The sequence below is a fragment of the Balaenoptera ricei genome, chromosome 11 (assembly GCF_028023285.1).
Source record: "Balaenoptera ricei isolate mBalRic1 chromosome 11, mBalRic1.hap2, whole genome shotgun sequence".
NCBI classification, from domain to species: Eukaryota; Metazoa; Chordata; class Mammalia; order Artiodactyla; family Balaenopteridae; genus Balaenoptera; species Balaenoptera ricei.
In genome coordinates this window covers 25,684,771-25,711,920 of record NC_082649.1, presented here as the reverse complement: position 1 = coordinate 25,711,920, position 27,150 = coordinate 25,684,771, and the positions used below count along the sequence as shown (strand labels likewise).

The following is a 27,150-nucleotide window of genomic DNA, read 5'->3' as shown; positions in this document are numbered from 1 at the left end:
GGGAGATCTGGCCCGCTCCGGGTGTCACTCACTTTAAGAGGTACGCGCCCGCAACATGGACCAGGTACAGGCAGATGTACTGGAGCTGCCGGGGAATCTCCTCCTGCAGACAAGAGAGGCAAACAGTACACGTACTCATTCCCTAACTGGAGATGCAGGGGGAGGCAGAGGAGCAGGGGTAGTGCAGAAGGACACGGCAGGCCTGCGGGGCCGCTCTAACACAGCCAGCCCCAGGCCCCACCGGAGACACGCACACCTCGCTGCACAGAGTCTGAAGGAGACTCGGTGGTCAGGGGGCGGAACTAGGTTGAGAAAGAAGAGACGGGGACTGGGGAACAGGGCTTTAGGAAATCAGCCAGAGAGAAGCTTTAAAAAAAAAAGACTGTAGGAAAGGCAGAGACGTCTCCATCCGCTCCCCCGAAGATGAGTCAGGTCCCCCAAAGCCACACGTCTCGTGTGGGAGGCGGGAGTCTGACAAGGCGGCCCCCCTCCTGGAGGTCATCAGGGAGATTCCAACAGGCACTGGCTCAGCATCTCACTCAACCCGCCAACACACCTCCGTCTCCACCCCACGCGTGGGCGGCCAGAGGGAGGGACAGCAGGAGGGCAGTGGGGACGAGCAGCGTCAGCGAGGGGCCGCCAGTACTCACCTTCCGTACCTTCTGGAAGTAGAGCTCAGGAAGCGCGTGCAGCCAGTAGGCCAGCTGGCACAGGTAGAAGAACTTCACCTGGAAGCTGGAGACAAGGGGGCCAGTCACCCAGAGGGATGGAGAGAAGCCCCTGCAGGTGCTCGCCAAGCACGGGGTGGGCTGGGGGGCAAGGGCCAGGTGGTGTGAGGAGCTGGGCTGAGAGGGAGGAGTGGAGGGAGGAGGTGGGGGGATGGTGAGCACCACGCCCCTGAGCCCAGGACACTGCTCCACAGACAAGACCGTGCACGTGGAGGGGCATGGGAAGTCCATGAAAAGACCCAAGAAGGATGAAAAGAGAGCAGCGGAGGAGGGAAGGCTGAGGAGGGGGCTGAGTCCAGAGCGCTGTAGGGGCAGGAGACGGTGGGTGGCAGGAATGAGCTGAGGAAGGGGGGGGGGGGGGTCTGAGCAGCAGAGGGAGGACCTAACTCTGCTAAGTCTCCGGTGCTGCTATTCTAAGGGCCGTGGTCTCTGGGGGACGTGGGCCCAGCTCTGCCCTCCCGGTGTCCCATCGGCGCAGGAGAGGAGGGGCGCTGCCTCCCGTGGAGGCCCGAGGGGAGACGTGTGCGAACGTGTGCAGGTGCCAGGAGGGCGCAGCCCAGAAAGCTCCGTGCAGAGGCTCTGCTTCCCCGTCCCTCCCAGGCGCTGTAGGAACCTGTTACAGACCCTATGTTTGCACCCCCTCGAAATTCACACGTTGAAATCCTAACCCCTACGGTGATGGTACCAGGACGTGGGGCCTCTGGGAGGTGATTAGGTCACGGGGGTGGAGCCCTCCAGAGTGGGATTAGTGCCCTTGTGAAAGAGGCCCCTCTCCGCTTCCACACGTGAGGACACAGAGAGAAGACATCATCCATGAAGCAGGAAGCGGCCTCACCAGACACTGGGTCTGCCAGCCTCCAGAACTGTGAGGAAGGGATGTCTGCTGTTTATAAGCCCCTGGGAACCCCACCACCTGTGGTGCTCTGTGATGGCAGCCTGGGCAGAGACAGGACCCTGTGCCTTGGCTCCTGCAGATGACGTGTCATTTCAGGAATCGCCCGTAAGAACACGGGGAGGAAGTAGCTCCCACACGTCTGCCTCCACGACACTGGGCCCTGCCAGGCTCGGGGGAGCTCCGGTCCTCAGGCCCGCTGGCCCGTGTTCTGCCCACATTATGGGGCGAGAAGCCAGTGCACCAGCCCGCTCCTCCCGGGGGACCAAGGGTGACAATACTCACGGGAGGTACACATGCGGATAGTCTTCCCAGAGGCTCCTTGGGTTTGTTAAATATCCTTCCTGTAGTGGACGGGAAGAGACAGCGTTTAGAGATGTGAACGTGAGGCCTGCTGGGCGGGCCCGGGGGTCAGGGGTCAGGGTCAGGGTTGCACCTAGTCCCCAGCTGCCGGAATGAGGAAGGAACAGGAAACGTGAACACGGAGGCCCTCTGGCACTTGGCCGGTCTCTTTACTATAAAAGAGAGCCGTGATGTAGGAGGAAGAGGCCTGCTCTGGGGTCAGAGGACCCGAGTCTGACTGTGGGTCTGACACTAATCAGCTGCATCCTCTGAGCAAGTCAGTCTCCCTGAGCTTCAGCTGGCTCATCTGTAAAATGAGGATAAAAATACCCTCCCAGGGTTATTGTTAGAAATAAATGTGACAGTTTAGGTTTATGTGACAGCGTCGAGTATTATGCCTGGCATGCAGGCACTCGGGAAATGCTTGTAGAGTGAATAAGCAAATGGACTCCAGAACCACCGTCCACTGGAAAAACAAAAAGCCTACTTTGGCTTTTTACACCACACGAATAAAAAGAATAGCAGGACCCCACAGGCCTCCCCAGCGGGCCTCACGTGTGACACGTATCACACAGCACCATCAGGACTCTGCTCATGCCTTCTTTTCTGGCTCCTTTTTTCTGGCTCTTTTCTGGCGCTTCCTTGCATCTCCAGTATCTAGCCCAGGGCCTCTTACAGAGTAGGGGAGGTGACCTGAAAACCCTCCTGTTACAAAACATCTGGACATGCTGGATGCAGTCTAACAAATGTTCTTTTCAATGCAAAGCTGAACTCACAATAAGAAAGGGAAAACCCGAGGGCCCAAGAGGGTAGGGAGCTAAAAGCCGGAGCAGGGGGTGAGGCTGTAGGGCCAGAGCTTTCGTGCCTGCGTGGGAACAGAAGACCCTTAAAGGGCCAGCACCCCAGAGAAAGGGGAGACTCGGAAGGGTCTGACGAGCAAGGCAGGGAGAAGAGGACCATGTCTGCTCACCCGGGGCTCAGGATGGAAACAAAAATATGACCCGCTGAAAATCTGTAACCTCAGATTCACGTTCACGTGGGTTTGGAGCTCAAATGGACATCACCTGTGTGTTTAGGAGCCCTCACACTAAGAACTCAGTATTAACAGTATTTGTGGGCCGGTGAAGCCATCGGGACGTCCTTTCATCCGAGAACGTACAGGGTTCTCACACACACAACCTCGCTAAAGATGAGTTTATAATCCAAGATTACAGAACATACGAGGAAACGGCCCACCACGAGCAAGAGGAGGCTGACGCCACGCGACGCTCAGAGAGGGCGGAGGAGGTGACGCCAGCCTGACCTCCTTTTAGAAACAGGGAAAGGAGGGAGTCCCCCAAACGAGGTGGCTTCTCAGCAGCACGACGGAATTCTGAGCTGCGCCTCAAGCCTCCTGGTCCAAGCGCCCCAGGCCGGGCTGTCCCGGTCAGTCGGAACTAAACCAACCAAACTGGTAGCTTTGACGAGGGGGCCCAGAGCCTCAGATGTTCCCACCGGGACCGAGGACGGGGCCGCACTCGGCGGGGAGGAGGCCCAGCAGTTCCTAGAGGAGCCGCCAGGTGACTACTGGAGCCTCAGTCGTACTCCCACGGGAGGGCCGGTCCGCCCCCCCACCCAGACCCCGAGTCACTGAGTGCCCCCGGGCATTTCAGATACACCAGGGCCTCATTAGCACAGTGACCCAATGGACGGGTCCCACCAGGCGCAGGCCCCAGGGCAGCCACAGTAACTTAGGTTTGAAGGAAAGGGTCTCCCCACCAGACCCTCCCGGCCACATTCCATCTCCCTCCTCAGAGTCCGGCAGAGGGGGGAGGCTCTGGGGCGCGCAGGGTGGGACGAGGGCTTTTCTGCACCCACACTGGGGCCACCCCTCTCTGCCCCCCACACGCCACCTGCATCAGATGCCGGGCCTGGGCACACAGGTTCACGGCCTTCCACCCTCCCTACCCCCTTTCCAGGGAAACCGAAGCGGGCAGGACGTTCCTTCCTAGAGGAAGCACCGATGTATTTAAGGATGAAAATGGTACTTCAGGGATCGAAGTGGGAGAAGAATTTCCGCCAAAAAAAAGACTGGCCAAGAAAAGCAGCCCTGACAGAAATCTAAAGCCCAGACGATCCTGTGATTTTAAACAGGGACCCTCCCCGGCTTGGCCCTTTACTTAGGAGACAAAGAAATCAGAACTGTGAAGCCAACCAGCAGAGAAAACGCCCCAGAACAATGCTGCCGGCCTGTGAGGGGCAGTCCCGGGCGGAGGGAGGCGAGCAGGGCAGCCAGAGGAAGAATGACTCACTGCTCCGAGAACAGTCTTTTCCAGACCTCGGGCCAGGCAACCGCCTGGGAGGCTGGGCCGGGGCCCCTCGGAGCTCAGAACAGCACACCGAGTGTGGGCTCGCCCCCAGATCCCACCCGCCAGTGGGCCTGCTGTCTGGGGGGGCGGACTTTGAGATCCTCTGTTCTCTCCTGATTCTACAAATCGACCAGGAGCAAGGGAGGCCTCGGCGAGCTGGCGCACCCCCTCCCCTCCCCTGCAGCCTTCCTTTCCAGTGGATGAACGAAAAGCACCACAGGCAGTCCTGACACAGCCAGCTGCTACCCAGACCCACTGGTCCTTCAGGGACACCCACTGCTGAGGTTCTGCCCCAGGCCGCCTGTGTGTCAGGAGGCGGCCCTTACCTGAGCCCCGGCCTCAGAGGCGCTCGCTCCCGTGCGGCGCTCCCGCTGCGTGCTGAGCTGCAGGTTAAACTGTGAAGGGAGGCATCCCGGGAGGCCAGGAACCCTCCCCCCCCCGCCCCCCCCCCCCCCCCGCCTTCCCAGTACAGCGTTTTGTCTCCCCTGAGCGATGAACAGTAGCTGAGAGCTAGACTAAAGGTAGGAGGTCGACATTCTTATTAAATTATCAGCTGGCCCATCTACAACCCCATCACCCTGCCTGGATCAATGCAGAGGAGAAATGTCTGAATTCAACACCAAGATCAAACTGGTTATTTCGTGGGGGGAGGGATTTAGGGTCGATTTTTACTTTCTTTTTCCAACTTTTATGTATGGCTTATTTTTTTTTTAAATGATCATCTATGATGTTCATAAAAACAAGCAATTCATTACTTTAAAAACTGTTGAAGGTTGGAACAAGAAGAGGCATTTGCAGTCTACTTATTCCCTCTCACAACAATATTGAGTGAGTGAGCACCTAGTACACACCAGGAACTGTGCTTGGGGGATAGCAGTGAGCACGGTGTCTGCTCCCAGCAGCTCGGGGGCCAGTATGAGGGAGAGGCAAGCAGCAGAGAATACACAGCTCAAGAAAACGCCACAGCAACAGGTGTGGTGCAGCAGACACAAGTGCGGGGGGAGTTCTCTGCGGAGGTGACATTTAGGTGGAGACTCGGATGGCACGGGATGTCAGGGGATGGAGCACTGCAGCAGAGGAAGCACCCCTGCAAAGCCCAGGAGGCAGGAGAGCCAGGAGAGTTAGAGGAACAGTGGGGCTGGGGCCAGTGAGCCCGATGGATAAGGCCAGCAGCACCCAGAGCACAGGAGTGAGGAAGAAGAACCACTTCAGCGCGAGCACGACAGGGGATTTGAAGCAGGGGATGCGTGATTTGGTTTATGTTCTAAAAAGATCTGTCTGGCTGGGCAGACAATGGATTGGGGTGAGCGGACACAGGAGTGGAAACGGCCTCCTTCCAGAAGTGGTCCAGCAAGAGATGATGGTGGCTTGGATTACAGCTCAGGGCCTCCTGACCGTGGCACTAGTGACACCTGGGGCCAGACTGTCTTTGCTGTGGGGACTGTCCTGGGCACTACAGGACATTCAGCTGCATCGCTGGCCTCGACCCACTAGATGCTGGTAGCACATTGTCAAGCATCCCCTGGAGAGACCCACGGGCCCGGGGGCAGAGGTGGAGGCAGAGAGCGGGCGACAGATGCTCCACGTGCTGGTGGCAGTGGGTGGGGGAACCTGCCGATGAACTGACCGGAGAGCGAAAGAGAAGAATCGAGAACAAGTTCATCGTAACAGAAACATAGGATTTAAAAAAACTAGCTGTTTTCACTCCTTTTACAAAACGACCCTCTCTTCTTCAGTCACCTTCACTCCAGAATGGCCTGGAGGGAGCAGGTGAGGGCTGAGAGCCACACTATGTATCAGGACCTCGGGTCACTGGAACTTTCCAGGCTCCCTTGGTCTCCACCTCCTGCTGGAGCTGCTGAGTGGGGAGGCTGGCTGTCACCGTGGTAAAAGCCTGTCATAAACGCCCCCAGAAAAGCAGGCAGCTCCAGACTAACGAGCATCATTTCTAAGCCTGGGCGGCCAGGAGAAGCCAAGAGACAGCACTGAGCCTTGCAAAACTCTGGAAGTGGGGGGAAATCCCTTGGCTGTCGGCCTGCGAATCTGGTGAAACTGGGTCACAGCTGGGGTGGACGGTGGGGTGAGGCAGAAAGGGCAAAAGTGATTCAGAGATGAGGCAACGCTTCTCCTGCAAGAGCAGTTAAATGTCCGTGGGACCCGAGGGCTGTTCTGCTTCACGGCAGCTCGGGGTCTCCAGAGGCCGCGTAAACCAAACACCCAGTGGCTGGGAGAGGCCTGAGCCCAGCGGTACCTAGACTTCCCGGGGCCGCACGTGTGCTGCACAAAGGTAGGGGGCGCTACTCACACAGACCACACACAAAGTCTGCCCCAGGGGGAGTATAATGTGGCAGGCCTGCTTCAGAGCACAGAGGCCTTGGCCCTGCGTTTAAAATTCCTATTCTGTGATTAAATGATAATAGAAATAAAGATAACATACAAAAGGGCATGCTGAGTTCCGCTTTGAGAATATGGATTCAGTGTTCAGCCCGCAAGGGGGTGAGAGGTCAGGGGAGGCAGGGAAGGAAGCTTCTAGGAGGTCACAGGGTTGCTGAATTTTCCAAGCCCCGGGCCTGGATTTCTCACAGGACAATTCTAGCTCCTGAGGAAGAGACCGGGTTACAGACAGGAGGTGCTCCAGGTTGGGGGGGGATGGAGGGATTAAACACTTCCTAGGACGACAGCCTTGTTACAAAGAACCCCGAAGGGCTGTCCACATTCCTTTGTACGAAGAAATTTTGCTGTATCAAAGGTTGCTTGAAATAAGAGTATTCTTGTGCAAAAGGAGAGGCGAGTCAACTGTCTGGTCCTCCAGGCATTTGTAGAAACAGCACTGACTCTCACGGGACCTGATGTGCACGCGGGGGGGGGATGCTGGCCGAGCCTCGGGAGGCCAGTGTGATGCAACAGAACCAGACCCTCACGCCCAAGGCCTGTCCACTTCAGAACCACGTGACCACGGGCCACTGCGAAATCTGAGCTTGGATTTCTTCAATCCATAACACAGATAACGGAATGAACATAAAACTTAGCTCAGGGGGACAGCACCATGCGAGGGCCCTAGGACGGAACACAGAGCTATGGAGCTATATGCTGTCATCACCGTGACATTACATCATAACGATAACAAGTGTTTACTTTTGGACCAGAGGACGCTCCCCAGTTATCAATAGCACCTAAACCATTGACCCCTCTCTCACGGCGATAACATGGCAGCCCGGGCCCCAGCCATCAGCAGTCCCTAGGACCACTCACCGTCACCACCACGTAGAAGCACCAGATCACCGAGCTGAGGTGAAAGACGACCAGCTGTCCAGATTCATTGAACTTGCTGTGCTTGACCTTGGAGAGATGAAGCCGTTTGCTGATTTTCTAAAGAATAAAGAGAATCCTGCATGTTAACATGTGGGTGTATAGGTAACGGCAGGTTTCAAACTCCTGTTTTCTCCCCACAAAAGGGCTGAAGTTTGAAGCCAGCCTCATCCAAGTTATTTCGTGGAAGCCTCGTGTGTGCATATAGTGTTTAGTTTAAGGCAAGCATCTTGAGAAAGCAGCGAGATTAATGTCTTTAGCTGAGATGTAAAGAAAACATCCCCCAAGGGTTGCTGTGTTCGACCCTTGAGGACACCGTGTCGTCATACTTCAGGCAGCTCCCTCCCGTGTAATAAACACTGTGGTCCCACGTGCTACGAAGGCTTTGAGGGGGGACGGAGACCAAACTGTGGTGCAGGAGATCCAGCTGCTAGGTCCAACCAGGGCCTCCACACAAAGCGGAGGCCTCAGAGCTGCAGCCGCTCCACCCGCCGAATCCCCCCAGCTTCCCATCTCGGAATCCAGACACGTCACTCACATCTAAAATGTACTCCTGCACCACAGCGTGCAGGATGATGGTGATGAAGACGTAGAACAAGACCGTGACCAGGTCCTTCGGCCCGTAGTGGTAGTGCACCGTCTCGCCATCTGTGGAGGCAACGAGAGTCACGTCAGCATCCCTGGGTGAGGAAGTGCTCTGGGACCCAAAACTGAAAGGAGATCTGGAGCAGAATGTGCCATCAAATGCTTCCCCTTTGGCTGTAACCCCAGACTGAGAAGAGTTTCTTCCCGAGAATCCCACCCACCCTCTGGACTTGGCCCTTGGGAGCACCAGTGCGGAGGGAAAGGACAAGCCAGCACACGGCATATCATGACGATGTCTCCTGATCTGGGCAGGAAGGCACAGTGGCTGCAGCCAGCAGTTGGAGACAGCCAACCTTCACCATTCCCTGGCTGTGTGACTATAGAAAAGTGACCAACCTCTCTGAGCCGTAATCGCCTTCCCTGTAAAAATGGGACTGCAGTTATACTTCATCGAGAAAGCATGATGCAGGGTTAAGAGTGTGGACTCAGACTTCCCTGGTGGCACAGTGGTTAAGAATCCGCCTGCCAATGCAGGGGACATGGGTTTGATCCCTGGTCCAGGAAGATCCCACATGCCGCAGACTAACTAAGCCCATGTGCCACAGCTACAGAGCCTGCGCTCTAGAGCCCGCGCGCCACAACTACCGAAGCCTGCGCGCCCTAGAGCCCGTGCTCTGCAACAAAGAGAAGCCACCACAATAAGAAGCCCATGCACCACAACAAAGAGTAGCCCCTGCTCTCCACAACTAGAGAAAGCACGCAGCAATGAAGACCCAATGCAGCCAAAAATAAAAATAATTAAAAAAAAAAAAAAGTGTGGACTCAGAAACCTGAGCTTGTATCAAAGCTCTGTCATTTATTTCCTCCCTCTTTGTTTTTGTTTGTTTGTTTTTTTTTTGATATTGATGATTTTTTTTTTTTTTTTTTTGCCATACTGCGTGGCTTGTGGGATCACAGTTCCTGGACCAGAGATTGAACCCAGGCCATGGCAGTGAAAGCCCGGAATCGTAACCACTAGGCCACCAGGGAACCCACAACTCCCTCTTTTTCAAAAAATTCAAGTATAGTTGATTTATATATTGTGTCAGTTACAGGTGTACAGCAAAGTGGTTCAGTTATACATATATATATATTTTTAGATTATGTTCCATTACAGGTTATTACAAGATGTTGAATATAGTCCCCTGTGCTATCCATTAAATGCTTGTGCTTGTCTATTTTATATATAGTGTGCATCTATTAATCCCATACTCCTAATTATCCCTCCCCCCACCTTGCCCTCTGGTAACTAACTATAAGCTTGTTTTCCATGTCTATCTGTTTCTGTTTTGTAAATAGATTTAATTGTATTATTTTTTAGATTCCACATATGAGTGATATATTTGTCTTTGTCTGACTTACTTCACTTAGTATGATATTCTCTAGGTCCGTCCATGCTGCTGCAAATGGCATTATTTCATTCTTTTTTATGGCTGAGTAATATTCCATTGTGTGTGTGTGTGTGTGTGTGTGCGTGTGTGTGTATAAAACATCTTCTTCATCCAAGAAAAAAAAAAAAAGGATGAAAACTTTAATTCAAAAAGATACATGCATCCCAATGTTCACAGCAGCACTATTTACAAGAGCCAAGACGTGGAAGCAACCTAAGTGTCCATCAACAGACAAATGGATAAAGAAAATGTCTTTTATTTCCTATGTGACTCTGGAGCACCTCTGACCTTTCTGTGCCTCAGATTCCTCATCTGTAAAATGAGGATAACAGCAGTTCCTGTACTGCAGGGTTACTGTGAGAATGAGGTGACTTCAAAACGCAAAGTGCTTACTTAGAATAGCATCTGGTGCATAGTAAGTGCTACACATGTATTTGCTATTATTTTTGTTGTTGTTGGGCTATTGTGAGGATTAAACGAGATAATCTGTATGCAAGATGCTTATCAGTGCCTATAACCATGGGTAGGCATGCACTAAATAGTAGTTTATTAAAATATTATTTAGTAGTAATAAATTAGATGGAATCCCAGGTATCTAAGTCTTGTAAAGCTCTGCTACTACAGCCTCTCTCTCCACGGACAGAGGAGGATTCGTGCCTTCGTTCCAGTTGGCAGGCCTGGATCCCTGGTGCTCTGTGGCCCACCCTCCCCCAAGCAGACACACTGGCCCCCTTTCCAGCTGTGCTGCCTTTGTGCTGAGTCACACAACGAGTCATCTCTCTTTGCTGGGATGCGTTTACCAGAAGGCAGGCCAGGGTGGGTGAGTTTCAGGGTGGCTGCAGAGCGAAGCAGAGCTGATTGGTCACTCTGGGAGTCAACCCATGACCCCGCCACCCTGGACTGGAGAATGCACTGGTGGGCGGTGGGGGGTGGGGGTGGGGTGGGAGGGGGCAGTAAGAACATGGAGCGCATGAACTTTGAGATCAGACAAGCTTCCCCTTTTCCTCTCCCTCCTACCTTCCACAAAGACCCTACTCTGTGAGAGCCACTGGGCTAATTATTGAAACACGCTGCCCCAGCTTCAGAGAGCACAGACCAGTGGGGAGACTGACAAGTAAATGTACAATGACCTACACACAGGCAGACAGCCACATGGTGCCAAGAGGTAAACACAGCCACACAGCGAGCCAAGGCAAGCGAGGGCCGACTCCAGCTGGGGCAGCCCCTCAGGGTAAACAGGAAGATATAGAAACTTGAGAACAAGCTGGGGTAGTCAGGTGCGGGGAGGAGGGCATCCTGGCAGAGACGCAGCATCTGCTAAGGATGCAGGCAAGGAGGATGCAGTGCTGCAGGCGGCCAGGGTACCACGTCAAAGGGTGTGGACTTCATCCTGAAGGCAATGTGGAAACATCAAAGAGTTCAAACTCAATAGGAAAATGAGCAAATTCGGGCTTCAGAAAGTTTACTCTGGCAGCAGTAAATAGCATCGTGCCTGGAGGTAGACACCAGTGATGCAGGTAAGGAACCACAGGGACCTGAATTAAAGGGGAAATGGGAACAGGGAGGGAGGAGGGCCATCAGCGACAGAGACCTGGTAAGACTAGGTGACTGACCCGGGATGGGGCTGAGATCAGGGAGGGGAATCAGCACCGAGGACCGAGGAGGAAACATGGGAGAAAGGGAAGAGATGGGCGTATGGGTCAGCCTCTCCTTCCTGCCCTTCCATCATGAGGCTGGCATTACCCTTTCCCTGCCTTCTTCATAAGGGAGGATCAAAGGAGACTAATTAGATGGCAGCATATTTTGAAACTACAAAATAACTAAACACATGCAAAGTTTCACCATCGAGACCAACCTTATTAGGCAAAATAGGATTTATGCTCAATCAAACAAGCATGGTCCAAAAGTAGTTAAATAACATGTCAAGACTGAATTATCCATCTTAAAGCCTCTTCAAGTCACCTCCATTCTTCACCCCATATACTATGGTTCCAAAGAGATGTGACCAGAGCCTTAAAACCTTCTTGAAACAAGAATGGATGGATAGACTAATACATTCTTTTTTCCTTTGCTGATGAGAGCTCCTTGCATGTTTATTCATCCACTAATAAACCACGTGCAGGGCCCCATGCTGGGTGCTGGGGGACAGCAGGGTACGAGGTGGGCATGGCCCTGCCCTCTCGGAGCTTAGCCAGTGCACACCAAATTCTCTATACCTAAAAACCAGAGGCCAATAACAACAGCAACAACAAAAACAAAAAACAACCAGACTGAAAAATGGGCAAAGATTTGCAGCAATATGGATGGACCTAGAGATTATCATACTAAGTGAAGTGAGTCAGACAAAGACAAATATCATATGGTATCACTTATATGTGGAATCTAAAATATGATACAAATGAACTTATGTACAAAACAAAAACAGACTCACAGACACAGAGAACAAACTTATGGTTACCAAAGTGGAGAGGGAGAGGAGGGATAAATTAGGAGTTTGGGATTAGCAAATACAAACTACTATAGATAAATAAACAACAAGGTCCTACTGTATAGCACAGGGTACTATCATTAGGGAAATGTAGATCAAAACCGCAATGAGATACCACCTCAAACCCATGAGAATGGCCACAATTAAAAAAAAAAACAAAACCAACCAAAAAAAAAACAGAAAATAACAAGTGTTGACGAGGGTGTGGACAAATTGGAACCTTCGTGCACTGTTTGTGAAAATGTAAAATGGTACAGTCACTATCAGAAACAGTATGATGATTCCTTAGAAAACTAAAAATAGAACTACCAGATGGTCCAGCAATCCTACTTCTGGATACAGACTCGAAAGAACTGGAAGCAGGATCTTGATGAAATATCTGTACACCCATGTTCATAGCACTATTCACAACAGCCAAAGGTAGCAACTACCCAAGTGTCTATCAACAGATGAATGGAAGGACAAAATGTGGTCTACACATACAACAGAACATTATTCAGCCTTAAAAAGGAAGGAAATCCTGTCACATGCTACACAGAGATGAACCTAAAGGACATAATGCTAAGGGAAATAAGCCGTCACTAAAAGACGAATACTGTATGATTCCATCACAGGAGCTTCCCAGAGGAGGAAAACTCACAGAGACAGAAAGAACGGTGGTTGCCAGGGGCTGGGGGCAGGGAGGATTGCGAGTTGCTGTTTAATGGATACAAAGTTTCAGTTTTGCAATGAAGAGTTCTGGAGATTGCACAACAGTGTGAATGTACTTAACACTACTGAACTGTACATTCAGATGATTGATGGTCCATATTTCACAGTATGTGTATTTCACTATAATTTTAAAAAACACCGGCGGCCAGGTGTGATCAGTGCTGTGAGGTGGGCAGGACATGATGAGGGGCAGGGCCCTGGGGAGGAAGGGTCACTGAGGTGGCACGGGCCAGAGAGCTGGTGAGGGCGGAGTGGTCTGGGCCGAGGCATCTGGGGAAGATCCTGCTGGACAGAGGACTGGCGTGACCTGCAGAGCAGGGGTGGGCAAGCCATGCCATGGGGGGCTCCCCCGACAGGTCGTGGTTAAGACACGCTTCCAAAGGCAAGGGAAGGTTCTGGAGGACTGAGTCACAGACGCACTCTTCCTGCCAGATGGATGGGCTAGGGGACCGGAATGGGGCCAGGAGAGCAGTCAGGAGGCACTCACACGAGCCCAGGCTGGGGGGCGGGAGCGCCCTGCACTCAGATGGTGGCAGTGTGGTGGAGAAGACAAATTCGGAGAGGTGTGGCTGATGGAACCAAAAGGACCAGACCAGCTGGCAGACTGGCCGTGGAGAATGACCCTAAAGCTCCCTCTGGAATCTTGTCTGTCCTCTGCAGCCCCCACGGTTTCAGAATGCTTCAACGTGCTGTCTCATTTGATCCCTGTAACCACCCATGGGGTGGGCAGAGGGGATGAAGAAACAGGGTTCACAGGGTAAAGGGACAGGGGCCATTTCTCAAGTCTCCCAGTGTCCGACGGCCCAGCCCAGCCCCCAAAGCCACCTCACATCCCCCCCCCCCGCCCTGCCCCCGCCCCCCTACTAGTAAGAAGCTGCTCCTTTGATCTCCTTCTCCCTACAATAGAACAAGCAGCGTCACATCCAAATACTCACAAGCTGTGCTCTGATTCATGCAGATTACCTCTACTGCTTTCCCCTTGTCTGCTACCTTCCTGCTTTTGAGCAGGGCAGGAAAGTAGATTGGTTTGGCCCCTTCTGCTTGCCACAGAGCTGTGGAGGAGGTTGGAACTTTGTGTTTTTCCAAGAGGCTATAAACAAATGGATATTTTTGGATTTTTTTTCTTTTTAAATTTTTGGCTGCTCACTAATTCCTATAAAAATCCTCTCACTCCCCAAGTTAGAGCTCTGACCCTTTAAGCAGTGCCCCTATCCTGCATGAGCTCTCAAAAAGAACGGCGATGGTCTGGCAGTGAGCGACTGTGATTTTTTAGAAGAGTATGTTTCAGCACATCTCTGAGCTCTTAGACCAGAGAAGTGATTCCGGCCCTGAGTCACAGCAAAACGCCCGCAGAGACCAGGTGGGGAATGCAATGAGCAAAGTGGTCCAGGCGTCTTAAGATAAATCCTTTCAACACAGAGGCCGCTGCACTAAACAGGGAACGGTCTTCAGTGCCACAATATGCTCCCCACTGTTTTTCCTTAGCTCTAGGGCCCTCTTGGTCTGTCTTCCACATTTCCACTTTGCAAGAGAAACAAGTTTAAGATCCACCTCCATTTCAACCTTACTAAAAGAAAAACAATTCAAACTGGGATACATGGTGGCTGCCAGGCAGTCTCAATGCCGAGAAGACATTAGAGAGGAGTGGAGACTTTGGCAAAGTGCAGAATACATGTCCCAAGGGGTGAAGGAAGGAGTGGGGAAGGCCCTGGGAGGGGTGTGGCCCCATATTTCAAAAGCAAAGAGAGAAATCCCTACGTCAAATCATCTGATTTTTAAATGCTGGTGACTAATTCCAAAATTGTAAAAACACTTTATGGGCCAACACCAAACTGGCTAAAGAAAATACGCACACAAGCCAACTCTGACCACAAGCCACCAATTTGCAATCCCCAGCCCAGATGACCCCTGACACCTCCCAACACCCATATTCTGTGAGCCCTCTTTCCTATGCACCACCATGGAGTAGGTCAGTATATCCCCCGGAGGGGTTAACCTCACCCTGGAAGGAGCACCTTCAATAACGACCCACCCTCTGTGGATGTCATCCTGTCTTCCGTCAAAAGTGACACTTGCTTTGTTTATCTCTGATCAAAGTTTAAAAAGAGAGTCAACATGATCACTAAGAGCCTGGTTGCCCCGACAGCCTCAGGTGGGGCCGCCGGCCCTTTGGGAGCGGCACTCTTACTGGCCTCCTGTCTGCTTTCCTATGACTAACAGACATTTTCTTGTTTCCCCTGGTGTCACCTGTAAGCAGCTTCTCCTGCATGCCTTCACAGGTCCCGTCTTGTCCAGATACAGCTGTGCAGTCTCTGACCTCCTCCCCGGGACCTGAGCTGGCCCGTGGCCACCTGTGGCTGACGCCCCATCTGCTCTTCACATCCCCTTAAAGTCTGGCCACCTGCCAGCGAGGCTTCTGCCTTTGTCCGAAAACCTGGTGGCTTATAGAGCATCACTGCACACGTGGATGCCTCCTTTCTCTCCCGGCTTCCTTCCTAAGCCCTGCAAACCTGGATTTGTGAGTTACTTTCTGTTGGTTTTTGTGCTTTTGGCCAACTCTGTTTTCCCATTATTTTGAATCTTTTACAATATATATAAATCCAGAACTTAGATATGAAAAAATACCATAAGCAAAATCAAAAGGCAAGTGATGACCAAGGGGAAAATGTTTACAATTCAGATCATAAACAAAGGCTTATCTTGCTAATGTATGAAGAGCACCTAGAACCTAAGGATGAAAAGACAACCCAACAGAAGAATGGGCAAAGGGTATGAACGGACAGTTCACAGAGAAGAGAAACACAGATGGCCCTTATACATTTAAAAGGATGCTCAACCTCACACAGAAGAGAAATGAAGGGACTTCCCTGGTGGTCCAGTGGTAAAGAATCCACCTTCCAATGCAGGGGATGGGGGTTCGATCCCTGGTCGGGGAACTAAGACCCCACATGCAGCGGAGCAACTAAGCCCGCACACCACAACTACTGAGCCTGCACGCCTCAACTAGAGAGCCTGCATACCTCAAACTACAGAGCCCACGCGTTCTGGAGTCCACACGCCACAACTACAGAACCCATGTGCTCTGGAGCCCGTGCGCCACAACTAGAGAGAGAAAACCCACACACCACTAGAGAGAAGCCTACATGCCACAACGAAGAGCCCACGTGCCGCAACAACAGATTCCACACGCCGCAATGAAGATCCCACGTGCCACAACTAAGACCCAACGCAGCCAAAAATAATAAACAAATAAATAAGATAAATAAAATAAATATTTTTTTAAAATATGCCAGACTTCCCCGGTGGCACAGTGGGGGTAAGCTGGGAAGAAGTGAGAGAGTGGCATGGACATATATACACTACCAAATGTAAAATCAATAGCTAGTGGGAAGCAGCCACATAGCACACGGAGATCAGCTCAGTGCTTTGTGACCACCTAGAGGGGTGGGATAGGGAGGGTGGGCGGGAGACACAAGAGGGAAGAGATATGGGGATATACGTATATGTATGGCTGATTCACTTTGTTATAAAGCAGAAACTAACACACCAGTGTAGAGCAATTATACTCCAATAAAGATGTTAAAAAAAAAAAGAATCCACCTGCCAGTGCAGGGGAAACAGATTCGAGCCCTGGTCCAGGAAGATCCCACATGGCGCGGAGCAACTAAGCCCGTGCGCCACAACTACTGAGCCCGTGCGCCACAACTACTGAGCCCGTGCGCCACAACTACTGAGCCTGCACTCTAGAGCCCACACGCCTCAACTAGAGAGCCTGCGCGCCTCAAACTGCAGAGCCCACGCACTATGGAGCCCGCATACCGCAACTAGAGAGAGAAAACCCACACACCACAACCAGAGAGAAGCCCGTGTGCCGCAACTAAGACCCGATGCAGCCAAACATAATAAATAATAAATAAAATAAAATAAAAATTAAAAAAAATATGCCGGACTTCCCCGGCGGCACAGTGGTTAAGAATCCGCCTGCCAACGCAGGGGACATGGGTTTGAGCCCTGGTGGGGGAAGATCCCACATGCCGCGAGCAACTAAGTCTGTGCGCCACAACTACTGAGCCCACGTGCCACAACTACAGAAGCGCGTGTGCCTAGAGCCCATGCTCCACAACAAGAGAAGCCCCCGCTCTCCACAACTAGAGAAAGCCCGTGCGCAGCAACGAAGACCCAACACAGCCAAAAATAAATAAAGTTATTTTTAAAAAAATGCCACTCTTCTCAGTAACATTCTGTTTAAAAGAAAGAAAGAAAAGAAAAAACTATTTAAAAAAGAAAAAGAAGAGAAATGAACTACAGCTACAATGAGATACCATCTCATCCCTATCAGATTGGCAGCAATCCAAAGCTTGACGCACACTCTTGCTGAGGCTGCGGGGAAACAGGCTCTCTCTCACACTGCTGGTGGGATGCAGAATGGACCACCTCTTCGGAAGGGCAATTTGGTAATTTCCATCGCGATTACAAATGCATCAGCCCTTGGATGGGGCAATTCCACTTCTGGGAATTTATCACACAGCCGTACCTGCCACGTTCAAAATGACACATGCACAAGGTTGCACACAGCAGCATGGTTTTTGACAATAAACTGATGGAAACAACCCAAGAAGTTTTCATCTACGGAGGACCGGGTAAACAGACCAGAGTTATAGACACTGGGGCTTATAACACACAGTTGTAACATGCTGTGGCTGTGGACCACAGTGCCAGCCTCTCCGTGGATCCCAGGGGTACAAACTGCTGCATGTATGTCCACTCCAGGACCAGTGAATCAGAAACTTGGGCATGACCCAGGGATCTGTGCTTAAATTCCCCAGGGGATTCTGACGCACGTACTGATATAAAAAATGGAGCCATTTTTAAAAATCAGGGAGAAATGAAGAGCAAGACCAGGTAAAACTAATCAGGAAACATGAAAGCAGAAGAGCGGTTGCTTTGGGAGGGGGTGTTGACTGGAAGGGCATGAGAAAGTTGGGAAGGCTGTCTCCCGACCTGGTGCCCACAGATGTAAAAATTCATCACACTGTGCCCTTAAGAACGTGTGTGCTTTACTACTGTATAAACCACTTAGTCTGTGGTACTTTATCATGGCAGCCCTAGCAAACTAATAACACACACACATACACACTCTCCCTCCCTCTCTCTCCCAGGCTGCCCGGAGAATTAAAGAATCTGCAGAGTTACCATTTTAACCCCAGACTGCATGATTTGTAATCTATTTTCTCCAGCTTTATAGAACGTAGGAAGACAAGGATATTTTTATGATGTAAAAATGTAGCAAAAAATGAGAGATGTAGCAAAAATGAGAGATGCATTAAAGAGAATTTGGAAATAAAAGTGCCCAGCCTCTACGTAGTTTTCCTGATGTACCATTCCTTTTTATAAGGCTATGTAACCCGGCCTGTGGCCTTCAAGAAAGAAATATCTCAGCAACTCCTGGTGCCAGGCCCACACTCAGCCCCTCCACTGTTTCTAAGTCTGAGGCTTCTACTTACAACTGGCCTGGGCAGACAACATGCAGCACGAGGCGGAAGGTGTGAACTTTTTGTTAATTCACTGAGAGCCATAAAGAGGAAACAGCTCCTCGAGATCACATACCAAAAAATGTCTAAAAAATCACAGCCTTTTTTTTTAACTTGGATAAAAATAACATCAACAAGTTCATTGTTAAATTAAGGACAAAAAATATTTCAGTAAGAACAACGGAGTAAGAAAAAAACATGATCCTGGCCAGACAGGAGAAGAAAAGATTTGATCAGGAGAAATGGGAGTGCGGGGGAGGGGAAGCAGCTGTTCAAAGATGCTACCGGCCTGGTCAGCTTCAGGCTGGTTAACAATTAGCCACAGTGACTCAACCCAGTGGTTCTTGCTTAAACCTCTAGAAGCTCCACGTGGGATAAATTCTCCAGGCTGTAACAGGCGATTGGACAAAAATCAAGTGTAGGTGGGAAGGGGACACACTTCCAAGGTGCTGTTACCTGGAGGTGACCTCTTACGGTTCCTCCACTTTCCTGCACGACTGTTATACTTAGATAATAACTGCTATGGTCTGAATGTTTGTGTCCCCTGCCAAGTTCACATGTTGGAATTTTAACCCCCAAAGATGATGGTATTAGTGGGTGGGGCCTTTGGGGAGGTGTTTAAACCATGAGGATGGAGCCCTCATGCATGGAATTAGTGCCCTTATAAAAGAGGCTCCAGAGAGCTCCCTTACCCGCCCACCACATGAGGACACAGCAAGAAGTCTGTGACCTGGAAGAGGGTCCTCACCTGACCAGGCTGCACCCTGATCTCGGACGTCCAGCTTCCAGAACCGTGAGAAGTAAATTTCTGTTGTTTATAAGCCACCCAGTCTGCAGTATTTTGTTATAGCAGCCTGAACAGACTAAGAAAGTTTAATAAGTAGTTTCTGCTTACTGAAAAAATAAAAGATCAAGTCCAGGGCTGGCTATAAGCCCCACTCTTCCTCAGATGCCAACCAATACAGTGAGGGCACTGAAGACTCTGGTTTATTTTCTCTTATTCATACAGACAGGACCTTAGGGCCAAAGGGGATCTTGGCAGCTGTTTGGCGCGAGGGACCAGGATGGACCCAGATCTCTGCCTTCCTCGATGGGTCCCCTGGGCCATGCCCACCATCCCGTTTGGCAACCCAACCTTCCCACAGCTCCCCTGGGCCCTGGTGCTGCATGGGGTGTGAGCAGCCCAGACCCTCCTCTGCCCTTACTGCTGTATCCTTGGGAATGTCCAGCAACTCTCTCCCTTGGTATAAAAGGACAAGGCCAGGCTCTGTGAGTCTCAAGTCTCTTGTAGCTGGACAGACCACAGGTCCGGGTTGGGCAGCTTTCGTCTGTAATCAAGTCAGGTTTCCTCCTCCGGAGCCCCTGTCGTCCACCTGTCTCTTCCCTTTTTGTCCCCCACAAGCTCATCTTACAAACAGGGGCTCGGTTTGATATGTGATGCCAATCTTCCAAGTACATGATACAAGCACAAGACAAGACTAACTCCTAATAGCTAGCAAGGGAACAAAACACACTCTGAGCCCTGGACAAAGGCCTTCGCTGAATGAGGCTTTAAAACCATCTGTCTGAGGTTGTTTTGATGGGGCCGTGTGTCTCATCTTGGAAGGGCTGTGAGAACAAGGGCCACGCTATGGTGTGGGAGGGTCCCGGGCTTTTCATCTCCAGCTGGTAAATGCTACACGGCAGCTGGTGGTGATAAAACCACCGGGACCAACAGAGCCAGGGGATGGGTCCCTGTCCCCTTCGCTTACCGTGAAACCAACCCTTCTCTCCAAGAGGCCCCTCGCGCCCAGCCTTCTCGCTCTAGGTGCCCAGGAACACCCAGGTGCCCGTGACTTCTGGGCAGCAGCAGCCCAGCTGGAAACCAAATCCACCCATGATAGTCCCCCCTCCCCCGCTCCTAAACAGTTATAGCAAAACCAAAACTGGACAAGAACAGAAAGATGCAAATGAGTTACTGGATTTACGGGGTTTCCCTCTCTTACCTTTGGGGTTGGAAGCACAGGGTCATCTGCAAGCCTACTTAGAGCTTTTCACCCAGGGCAGCAGCACTTCAAACACCTGGGGATCTCGTTAACATGAAGGTTCCGGTGCAGAAGGTCTGATGTGGGGTCTGGAGTCTGTGTTTCTAACAAGTTCCCAGGTGATGCTGGTCTGTGGACAACCTGAGTAGCAAGTGCCTCCTGCATTCCTGTCTTGAGGAATCGCTGGGGTTGAGACAGTGACCTTCACCCTCGATTTGACAGGTGGGGATGGAGACCCAGACGCTACATGGTTTGCCCAAGACAACTCAGCAAACTAGTGGCACGACTCAAAAGAACCTGGTATATTTTAGCCTGTCTGGGGTCACCTGTTCTACATCAGAAGGGGAGCCAGCAGCCCATGAGTCTGTCTGTGGGAAGACTCAAGCCTCTATTCTTTGCTGACCTTTTACAGTCTATATACTTCTGGCCATAATAGCAGATACTCTGTGGTATTTGAATCAGAAGGACTTGGAGTGTCTAATGGCAAGACCAGACACATGACATTTTATTCCTTGCCGGAGCTGGGCTGGGTGTATGGTTGCAGATAAAATACAGGACGGTCAGTGAAACTTGAATTCCAGATAAACAGAGAATACTTTTCTACTGTAATTATGCCCCATATATACTTTGAGATATACTTACACTAAAAAAAGTACTTGCTGTTTATCTGAAATGCCAATTTAACAGGTGGCCTTGGATATTTTATTTGCTAAGTCTGGCAACCCTAACAGGTGGGAATGAGGAGAGACGGGATGTGGTGACAAGAACATTTCCTGCTTAGGGACCTCTCTGGTGGCGCAGTGGTTAAGAATCAGCCTGCCAATGCAGGGGACACAGGTTCGAGCCCTGGTCCGGGAAGATCCCACATGCCACGGAGCAACTAAGCCCGTGCGCCACAACTACTGAGCCTGCGCTCTAGAGCCCGCGTGCCACAACTACTGAAGCCCGCGCACCTAGAGCCCGTGCTCCAGAACAAGAGAAGCCACCACAATGAGAAGGCCGCGCACCGCAACAAAGAGTAGCCCCCTCTCGCCGCAACTAGAGAAAGCCCGTGCACAGCAACGAAGACCCAATGCAGCCAAAAATAAATAAATAAATAAAAATAAATTTGTAAATTAAAAAAAAAGAACATTTCCTGCTTCATCGCTGTTGACCTTAAAGAAAACCCCAAGGACGCTGGCACTGCCCCGAGATGCACAACTTCTGACTGCAACAACTGTACCCATCTCTTCTTTGAGTTCATCTCTCTGAACGGAGCTTAATCTTCTTAACTAGCTATTATAATGTGACAGAATCATGTATTTACAGCTAGTATTATGAGTTGAACCACGTCCCCACAAAATTCTCATGAATTCCTAACCCCCAGCACTTCAGAATGTGAGCTTATTTGGAGTTAGGGTTACTGCAGATGTAAAGAGTTAAGATGACGCCATAGTAGAGTAGAATGGGTCCTAATCCAATATGACTGGTGTCCCTTTAGAAAGGGGAAACGGGACGCAGAGGCTACTATGGACACAGAGTAAAGATTGGTGTCCCGCTGCCACAAGCCAGGGAGCATGGCCCTGCTGACACCCTGATCTTGGACTTGTACAATACGTTACATTTCTGTTGTTTAAGCCACTCACCTTGTGGTATGTTTGTCACCACTGGCCTATAAACACATGCTGGGAGCCGGGAAGAAGATAGGAGAGAAGGAGAGGGAGGAAAGGAAACAGGCAAAAAAACTCATCAGCGTTCCCACTGGCTATTTTCTATAGAACTTGAAAACCTCTGCTGAGGGAGGATGAGGGATTTAGAAACAGTAGATCACTTTGTATGAAAACCATTACTGCTCTCCTAAAATTCACATTTTAAACATTGAGTTGAACGAGTTACAGGCCACTTAAAGAAGAAACCTTAGAAATCAGAATTGACCCTGGTTATACAAATAGGATCCATCCCCAAGCACCTGCAGCCTTAAAGCGATTTTGGGGGGAGGGCTTTAAATTCGCAACCTCAACAGGCCTCGGTTAGGAACTGCTTCTTTCCCGTGAGAAATCTGCCCTCCTCTGCAACTTATAAACCAAACATCACCACACTGGGTTTGGTGATCAAGGAGCTCAAAACAAAATTAAACAGGCTACTCTGATTGCACTGTCTCTCTGGATGATTTGCTTGTCCTATTTCAAACAGCCCCAAATGGCAAGATTTAAATAAAAGTCAGGCTATCTAGCAATACTTGATCTTCTCTTTCAGTATGGATTTTATGTCCCTTCACCTCTACCCAGGCCTTCTTCTGGCCTGGAGGAGGATTCTATGGGTAGAATTGCATAGCCCCACCCGAGAAAAATGCCAAACCTTGCAGGCTCCTGTCACACTGGCCTTCCTTCAGTGACTAGAATGCACCAAGGTGTCTGTGCCTCACTTGAGGCCTTTGCACATGCTGATCCCTATGCCTGGAACGTTCTTTCTTCTGCCCAGACCCCCTCCCTAAACCCCCCTACACCACCTGCACACACATTTGGTTCAAATGGCAGTTTCCCAGAAACACTTGGTCATCACCCTTTCATTTTTCCTTATCACACAACCTTGTATATTTCCTTCACCACCCTTATCACAACTATAATTATTTATTGTTTGCTGTGTGTTATCTATTCTCTCCCTAATAAACAGTAAGTTCCGTGAGTCAGAGATCAGACATGTTTTATAATTACTTTATAGTCCGGCCTGACGCACAGCAGGCACACAAATATTTGTCTGGATTAATCGATTAATTAATTAGTTAAAACAAACAAATTGAGGGCATGATAGGAACTTGGGGGAACGCTCCTCCCGCTCAGAAGCTTTGGGTTCAGCCCTGGAGCAAGAAGCCTTTGCTTCATGCTAAATGAGAGGGAAGCGTTTAGGTATCACTTGTCTCCCAATTTCTCTGGGAAAGTCTTTTTTCAAACTAAAAAAAAAAAAATCAACCCTCTGGTCATGATCTGACTTTACAAACAGGCCCTTCCTACAATAAAGGCACGTCCCGCTCACATGTACTTCAACTGCCATGGTCCCCAGGACCTCCCGGTAGTTAACAAAGCAGTGCTGGGGTATGATCTGGCATCCCCTCTAAATTCAGGGACTTCCCTGGCGGTCCAGTGGGTTAAGACTCCGCGCTTCCACTGCAGGCGGCACGAGTTCGATCCCTGGTCAGGAAACTAGGATCCCACGTGCCATGTGGCATGGCCAAAAAATATTTTTTAATTTTAAAAATTAAAATAAAAAAAAAAAGGAAATTGACTTCGGGCAGAAATGTAATGAAAATACGAGCACAACCTTTGATAGGTGGACATCTCTTTATAAATTAATAAACTGGCATTTTGACATTAAAAAAAGAAGCCTATGCATTTTATATTTACCAAAAAACAGGATTTATGGGTCATAAGAATTAGATGACCGAGGGTATTTTGGCAATACATATATAAAACCTTTAAATGTACATACTACTCGACCCAGAAATTCCAGTAATAGGAATTTATCCTAAAAAATAATCATGAATGCAGGAAGTCACAAGAATGTTTACTGTAGCACTATAAAAGCTGGAAATATCCAATAATATGGGATTGAATAAATAACTGTAGTAATCCCTATTAATAAATACTCTGTAGCTTTTCAAAATGTCTTATTGAATGGAAGAATACTGAAGGACATGGTAAAAGGGTTCATCATCTGCTAACAGCAAAAAACTGGTTATGACTCAAGATTCCAAAATGCTAACTGTAGTTTTTGGGTGGTGGGGTCATGTGTGATTTTTATCTTCTTATGTTTAGCTGTATTTTATAAATTTCCTGTGAGAGTCATAAATATACTTTGGAAAATGTTTATTTAAAAATAAACTGCAACCAGTCACAAAAGGACAAATACTACATGATTCCACTTATATGAGGCCCTAGAAGAGTCAAATTTATAGAGACAAAGTAGAATGGTAGTTGCCAGCGGGTGGGGGAGGGGAGAATGGGGGGTTACTGTTTAAGAGGTAGAGTTCAGTTCTGCAAGATGAAAACAGTTCTAGAGATGGATGGTGGTGATGGCAGCCCAACACAGTTAAGGTACTTCAATGCCACTGAACTGTACACTTCAAAATGACTAAGATAGTAAATGATATGTGTATTTTACCCCAATTTTTTTTAAAACCAAAACAACTTAAAGAAAAATTTAAATCCGTAAATCATAAGTACAGCTGGGTCTAGAGGTGTCCTAGTTATTAGGATTTTCAAGAGGCAGGAGTAGAGAAGGCTGAATTTGACCTTGGACCACACAGCATCAAACAAGACAGTCTGTGTGCCTGCCAGGCTGGCGTGTGCCTGGGAATGAGCGGGTGTTGCCTTGTCTCCTGACTACGGCGCTGGCCATGGCATTTCCTGTCTCCTCCTTCACGAGCGTGGAATTTTCTCCCTCTCCTGCCAGCGTCCCTCGCTCTGATTCTAGATGAAGGGCCGAGTTGGCTGTCCCAGAGGGGTGACTTCCCCCAGGGCCTGGCTACAGGGACTGCAGTGGCAGGCGAGTGCAAGAAAGACTCCGGCCACGTCCCGCAGAGACCACGGGTTAAGGGATTTGCCCCCAGCGTCCTTCAGCTAGCCGCTGGTGGAGCCAGGCCAAGAAAGGAATCTGACCTCCAAGTCCAGATAACTCGCCTGTCCACTGCAGAATGAAGAGGGGAGGGCTGGATTCAGGGAAGAACATTCCACCTTTATTCGCCATGAGGGCACCAGCGATGCCCAGTTCCTGGAGGTGGACCCGAGAACCTCAAGCTCGCAGAGCGTCAGGCTAAGGGCTAGACGTGGCCCGAAGCTGCATCTTCAGAGCAACAGGGAGTTGGATGCTGAGTCTAAATATCTAAAATGATCATACACATACACAGGAAAAGGAAGTTTTCCAAGAACTTTGGGGTTATCAGGGCCCGGGAAAGATAGAGACCAGTGCTTTTCTTACCTGCTGTAGGCACGCTAACATTATACTGAGGTAAAATAAATAGGAAGGCAGTCTTGGCGGTGACCTGTGAAATAGAGGGAAAAAGTTCCATGTTAGCTTTTTGTCCACATCAAAAGAAACAAGCAAAGCCTGCTACCAGCCCTGGGGCCACGCCTTTCACACCTCAGACCCACAGGCCTCTCCAATGAAGGGTTTCACCTAGAGCACAAGTTAGCACCATTTGTTTTTTTCCCATTTTCTTTAATGACATCCCTCCCAATACCCTGCACTAAAAACAAACGAAACAATCCCAAGTCCTGGATGGTATCTAGACTTGTACTCGCTGCAGATGGAATACAACAAGGTGTGCTCGGCCGGCCGAGAGCTCACAAGCAAAGGGTACAAATCTGTCTGCCATTCATTCATTCAAGTGTTTATCAAGTTAGTTTTAAGTCCCCAGCATTGGTGAAGTCAGAAACTAACAGAAGGTGAGGTCACAGCCTTCCAGAGGTTTCCAGAACTTAGGACCTAGCCGAGGTTCCCCAGCACGCTGGCTAACTGCACCGTGGGCGGCAGCCCGCAAAGTCTAAACTTGAGCCTCAGAAACAGAGAATTCCAGCTGCTAATTTCACATATGCCCTATTGCGGGGCAGGACATAACACTCCACGCTGTTGGTCTGTTTATTTCGAAAGCTGCCTTTAAAATCTTGGTTGTGCTGTGAAAGAACTGTGGTCGTCACTTGGTTATTAATGGCCAGCTCAGTCCTCTTTCAATTCAGCCTGCAGGGGAGAGACTACAAGATGCAGGATTCGAAGCTTGGACTCAAGAACCGATTGCCTAGGTTCAGACGCTGCCTCTGCATTTGCCCACCTCGCAACCATGAGCCGTGATCTTACACCTGGCGCCTCACTTCCCGTGTCTCTAAAAGGCAGGATATTTGTGGTACTCCAGCTGGTCTGGGTGGCGGTGGCCCAGCTGTTAGCATTGTTTAAAGCTCCCCAGATGTTTCTGACGTGCAGCGGGGGCTGAGAAGTTCTGCAGCAGGTGCGGAGGCCAGGTGAGGGGCGGCCAGACCCCAGGCCTTTTCTGGGAGGCCCCTGGGGACACCTCATCAGTAGCGTTACTGGTTCTCCTCTAAACAAAAAGATGTGAAGGGTGCACCGTGGGTGTGGAGGAAACACACTGGACTGTGGCAGAAGCAGCAGGGAAATGCTTGAATGATGCCTTCCGGCCCCTCCACCAAATGCTGTACCATGCTCAAGGCACAATCTCTCCTTCAGTTTTATTCAGGAAACACACTTGTCTTTTCAGCTGGTGGGCCGAAGTGGACCTCTGTGGGGTTCTGGCTGACCAGTACCCCTTTGCCCCTTCCCAACATACCAGGACTTCCAGAGGAGACACCCCTCCCCAGCTGTGTGTTGTGAGGGTGTCACTGTGGTGACCACGGTCCTCCCAGGAGGATACAGGGAGCAGACCCTCTCCCCAGCCCATCAGACCTCCTCTCCTGGGCTCTGAATCTTGAGCGGGGATGGAAGAGCTGGTTAGCCCTGAGTGCCTTCCAGACTTTTCTGCTGGGGTTCCCCAGACCCCATCACCTGTATGAACCCCCAGACGGCCTCCTGAAGTTGGCCAGAGTCCATTCCTAAGAGACATCAGAATCCCATGCGTAGAGCACATTCGAACCCCTGGGGGAGGTTCTAGAATCTCGATGCCTGGGCTGCCCCAGCCAATTAACCCTGCCCCTCGGGGGCATCAGGGAGCCGCCCACACGGAGCCCAGCCCGGGAGCCCCTCATGGGAGCCCCACCCTCACCAGCCTCACAAAGCAGG

General features: G+C 50.3%; 1 protein-coding gene across 2 annotated transcripts in view; it reads right to left on the bottom strand.

Moving 5' to 3' along the window:
* Positions 1 to 27,150, bottom strand: part of TRAM2 (translocation associated membrane protein 2) — a 74,576-nt gene that overhangs the window by 9,749 nt on the left and 37,677 nt on the right. For both annotated transcript variants that reach the window (XM_059938496.1, XM_059938498.1), the window contains exons 2-7: positions 25,342 to 25,405; positions 8,158 to 8,267; positions 7,563 to 7,679; positions 1,906 to 1,964; positions 651 to 735; positions 33 to 103 (exon numbers count right to left, since the gene is read on the bottom strand). In XM_059938496.1, coding sequence (XP_059794479.1) covers positions 33 to 103; positions 651 to 735; positions 1,906 to 1,964; positions 7,563 to 7,679; positions 8,158 to 8,267; positions 25,342 to 25,405 — 506 coding nt within the window. The remainder of the gene's footprint in view (positions 1 to 32; positions 104 to 650; positions 736 to 1,905; positions 1,965 to 7,562; positions 7,680 to 8,157; positions 8,268 to 25,341; positions 25,406 to 27,150) is intronic.